The sequence below is a fragment of the Teleopsis dalmanni genome, unplaced genomic scaffold (assembly GCF_002237135.1).
Source record: "Teleopsis dalmanni isolate 2A unplaced genomic scaffold, ASM223713v2 unscaffolded_contig_3190, whole genome shotgun sequence".
NCBI classification, from domain to species: Eukaryota; Metazoa; Arthropoda; class Insecta; order Diptera; family Diopsidae; genus Teleopsis; species Teleopsis dalmanni.
The window spans coordinates 1-5447 of record NW_024034572.1 but is presented as its reverse complement, the minus strand read 5'-3'; the positions used below and the strand labels follow the sequence as shown (position 1 = coordinate 5447).

At 25.8% G+C, this 5447-nt stretch overlaps 1 protein-coding gene across 1 annotated transcript; it reads right to left on the bottom strand.

Annotated features, from left to right (window-relative positions):
* Positions 1 to 2891: 2891 nt before the first annotated feature.
* On the bottom strand, positions 2892 to 5216 carry LOC119665005 (longitudinals lacking protein, isoforms H/M/V-like). The gene is made up of 5 exons (XM_038074340.1): positions 5133 to 5216; positions 4414 to 4461; positions 3929 to 4340; positions 3581 to 3833; positions 2892 to 2978 (listed from the first exon to the last, which is right to left on the bottom strand). The coding sequence occupies exons 1-4, from the start codon at positions 5154 to 5156 to the stop codon at positions 3652 to 3654; spliced, it is 666 nt and encodes a 221-aa protein (XP_037930268.1). The 5' UTR covers positions 5157 to 5216; the 3' UTR covers positions 2892 to 2978; positions 3581 to 3651.
* Between the last annotated feature and the right edge of the window lie 231 nt (positions 5217 to 5447).

Here is a 5447-nt window from a genome sequence, read left to right as displayed (position 1 = left end):
ATTAAAGCAATTTTTCTATTTCTTACAATATGTTAAAATTTTTATTTCTTAAAGTGAGTTTAAACGATCAGATTGGTTTTTTTTTCACCCTATTGCAAAATTAGACCAACCTTGGTCAAAATTCTCGACAGAAAGGAAGTACATTTTTGCCACTGAACAATAAATTAACACAACACAAGTGCAAAATAAGATTTAATGAAATAAATAACACTTACTTTGTGCTCAATGATCGTTTGTTGGTTCGCAATGGTCGTTTGCGGGTTGGTTTTGGCAAAATCTTGCGTTCTCCTATCACTACAACATGCTTTCCAGAGAACTTTTTTTTCAAGTTCACGCACCAAAATTGGCTGGCGATAATAAAAAAAATCTCAAATAATATAAAACGAGATTTCGGGAGTGCACAAAATTTTTTTATGTGTGAAAATTTTGCTCAAAAAATCCACAGTAAACTCGTAACAAATGCAGAAATAAAAAGTATGCGACGCGAGTGCTAAAAAATCTACAGTAAACTCACGCTAATGTCGGAAACAAAAAAGTACGCGACGTGAGTGTAAAAATTAATAAAAATTCCTGCAATACATAACACCCGATAACAAAGGTGTTTGCAGCGAATTTTAATTATCAAGTATCCCAAAAAAAGGGAGAAAAGTGACATAAAAATTAAAAATCTTAAAAGTAAATTAAAATTAACAATCAAATTGTGAATTTGTGTTGGAACATAAAAATATGTATAAATAAAAATATACAATAACTACATTAAAGTACTTCATGTACAAGTTGTATTTCAAAACATAAAATAAATTAAAAGACAAATATTCCGGTACACAAAGTGGTACAAAGTTTTTTAAAAAAAGAAATATTTTTAAAAAAAGTGCAAACATATTTACAAAACCTTGCTATAATTAAATTAAAATAAAAAAAACCGGGTACGTTGGATTAAGAAGGTAAACAAAAATATTACGTAAACAAGTATTAAACAAATGTAAATTAATTCTTACAAATTGTATAACAAAACAAATGAACAAGAAATAAAAAATAAATTAATGTAGTTTAAAAATTGTATTACTTTTAACCGAAAAACCGGAGAACCGGAAATCCGTATTATTATCATCGAATATATAATTAATATAAAAAAAATCTAAACCGAAACGCAAACGATTTCTTATAAATTGACAGCAGAGCTCAATGTTTAGCACAAAAAGCTACTGTAATAACACCTAACCGGTGTATAATCATAGAAATAAAAACTTGTTTACAAATTTTTGAATGTATAAAATAACTTCTTAGTCCCGTCAACCAAATAAAAGCCAAATAGTATTTAAAATAAATGAAAATTTTTAAAATTATACTAAAACAAATCTTATAAAATTAAAAATTGCTGAAAAATATAATGCATGCGTATTTTTTAACAAACAAATTTTACAAAATTATATGCTAAAATCAAAATGTACTAAATGTACAATATATAAGAAAAAAAAAGTACATAATTATTTCAAAATCATAGTTTTATAATGTACATAAAAAAAATACAATATATACAACAAACAAAAATATGCCTACAGAAATTAATTAACGATTTGATTTACTGCATTATTCACGCTTTTACTAACAAATTAAAGGTGGTGGTGTGTGTGCTTGTTGTTTTTCTCTAAATGAGTATTATTACATATTACTATCTAAAACAAAAACTTTTTGACTAATGTAATAATATATTTTAGGCGTATTATACATATTTTTTTAATAATATTTTATGGAACAATTTTAACACACAACACTTTAAGCTTTAAAAATTTTACACATAGAAAATGTCTTGAGACTCTCTAATAAATCTATGGAGCAACAAGAATGGGAACAATACTGTTCTGTTGCTTTAACAATTTAATTGTGAAAAAAAACCCTATTTTGTTTAATAACAACAGATTTATAAAAAAATATATGAAAAATGCCTAACTATATATAATAAACTATAATTTTCACAATATTTAGAATTTAATTATTTTTAATATGAATTAATGTCTCTAATATCGTAGACCGATTTTTTTTTGTTTGTTTTTAATTTTTAATTTTTAGTTTTTTTTTTTTGTGTAAATGAAAAGTAAAAAAATATTGGCAAGTAAATATATATATACAAACGAAATTTATGATTTTAGATATTATGATGAGAATCAGCAGTAAAATACAAAAATTCAATAATGTGAATAGCATGTGTAATATATATGTGTCTGTATGTGATGAACAATTTAATATATCTAATTTATTTATTTATTTATTGTCTAGTAGGAAGCAGTGTTAAGAAAAACCAAATCAGCACAAAAATTAGATTCGCTTTAATTTATATAGTAGAGTTTTTCAAAGAAGAAAAGACAAGTAAGTTTTTTTATTTTAAACACAACAAAAAATATTTTACAAAAATCTACATAATAATATTAACACAAAAACAACTAATTTGGAAAATAATTTTAGATTTTATAAATAAAAGCACAGCTTGTCTTTTCTTGTTTAAATATATGTTTGCTTGTTTTTTTTCTTGTAGTTTAAATAAATTCTCTTCTTTAATAACATAAGATACTAATTATGTAAAGCTTTTTGAGCACGACATATAAAATTCTTTCAGATATTCTATTTAGCAATATATTGTAAATATTAAGGCGATTTTTTAAACTATTAAATTTTTATAATGCGTTACATGAAAAATATTTACTTCTTTAGTAAATTTTTTATATAAGTTTCTGGCTAACTTAACTATGTTAATCTTCAAGTATATTAATTCTAACGTTGTTCAAAATTACAGATCTTATTAAAAAAAAGTCCTGATATCTATAACTAACTATATATTTTATTTGTCGTGCTCGGAGCCTTTGTTCTTCTTCTTTGAATGTTTCGTACTTAGAACTTACCTTGTGGGTCCCGTTGCTGTGCATCTTGTGTTGTCAGTAACAATTCATCCTGAGATCTATCATGTTGCCAGGGTGCGTAGCCTAAAAGAAGAAACGCGTGTTTAAAAATTTTGAAATGAACATATATCCTTAGAAATATGTATTACAATAAAATTTCAAGTCATTAAACTACAATTTACTTGTGGCATTTTATATTATACGCAAGGCTTAAATAATTTAAATTACATTTCATTTATTTAGATTTTTGAAAAATCATTGATTAATTGTTCAAGTATATAACTAACTTATTAAATTATTTGTTAAAATTATATTTTATGTTCACTAATATTTCGATTACATTCTATGGTCTTTCTTCAGGATACTGATAGATTATAATATAATCAAGGTACTGTACTGATTAGACTACAGTCAAAAATTAGTGAAAACAAAATATATTTTTTTTATAATTTAAAAATTGTGCATTATTTAAACAATTAACAAATTAAGCTCGTCATTAAAACAATAAATTTAATTTTGTTGTAATATAAAATATAACGAAAGAAACTTGTTTTAAATAAAAAAGTTAAAACAATAAATTACAACTACAACAAATTTTATATTTAATTTTAAGACTTTTTGTAGAATGTTTGGGTAATTTTTTATAGTGACTTAAAAATTTTACTACATAAAATGCAATTATTTACCTTGACTAGATCCTTCTCCTCCTTGACTTGTACCAGCATTATGATCTAAATCATCCATACCCATTTCTTCATCATTGACCTGAGGTTGCTCCTGTAGCACCTACACTCATTCCTGTCGATAATGCTGTTGATGATGTCGGAATTTGTGCCGCAGCTGCTGTTATAGCGCCAGCACCAGCTAATTTTGCAGGCTGCTGAAGTAATTCGGATTGATTAGATTGCATTTGAGAGGAGTTTGAGTTGTCATGAATATCTGCAAATGAAATAAATAAATATTAGGTTAACATTCATATTAACATTATTTAGTCATTTAAGTAAAATTGATTTTTTTTTATATAATATACATACCAGTCATGGCATTTTCAATGCTCCTGCGCCGAACTTTTCGTCGACGTCTTGATGGACTAGAAGAACCTTCACGTGATGCAGACAAATCTTGTGAATCCATACCTGATTGTCCAACACGTGCACGTTTGGTTTGTTCTAATGTATAACCAGAACTTAATTTGCTTGAACCACCACCGACACTACCAGGTATGTTTAAACCCCGATGATGTTCAGGCTTCGGTGCACCAGTGCGATTATCGGATAAACCTTTAATTTGCAATGACTCAGCAGCTTTTAATAAAGCCGCTAATTGATCTTGCGAAATATTTACTTCGCCACGATACATATAGTCCATCATTGCGGTCAACTCCTGATACTTAACATCTTTCAAAATTAGAATAGGATGTTTATCATATTGTTGTTGAAGTAAGGTCTAAAAAAAATTCATAATGATTAATTAAATATATGCATAGATGTTATTTGTTTATTATTTATTTAATACTTACTGCAAAATATGGACTACATGCTGATAAAACAATTTTGTGTGCAAATTCCTGCAATACATAACATAAATATGTTGTTAAAATATTGTAACAAAAATAGTAATAAATAAATATTACTTTCAACTTGCACAAATAATATTAAAAGTTAAATACATTATTTTTATTCTTATTATTTCAAAGAAGAAAAGACAAGTAAGTTTTTTTATTTTAAACACAACAAAAAATATTTTACAAAAATCTACATAATAATATTAACACAAAAACAACTAATTTGGAAAATAATTTTAGATTTTATAAATAAAAGCACAGCTTGTCTTTTCTTGTTTAAATATATGTTTGCTTGTTTTTTTTCTTGTAGTTTAAATAAATTCTCTTCTTTAATAACATAAGATACTAATTATGTAAAGCTTTTTGAGCACGACATATAAAATTCTTTCAGATATTCTATTTAGCAATATATTGTAAATATTAAGGCGATTTTTTAAACTATTAAATTTTTATAATGCGTTACATGAAAAATATTTACTTCTTTAGTAAATTTTTTATATAAGTTTCTGGCTAACTTAACTATGTTAATCTTCAAGTATATTAATTCTAACGTTGTTCAAAATTACAGATCTTATTAAAAAAAAGTCCTGATATCTATAACTAACTATATATTTTATTTGTCGTGCTCGGAGCCTTTGTTCTTCTTCTTTGAATGTTTCGTATTTAGAACTTACCTTGTGGGTCCCGTTGCTGTGCATCTTGTGTTGTCAGTAACAATTCATCCTGAGATCTATCATGTTGCCAGGGTGCTAATTGATCTTGCGAAATATTTACTTCGCCACGATACATATAGTCCATCATTGCGGTCAACTCCTGATACTTAACATCTCTCAAAATTAGAATAGGATGTTTATCATATTGTTGTTGAAGTAAGGTCTAAAAAAAATTCATAATGATTAATTAAATATATGCATAGATGTTATTTGTTTATTATTTATTTAATACTTACTGCAAAATTAGACTACATGCTGATAAAACAACTTTGTGTG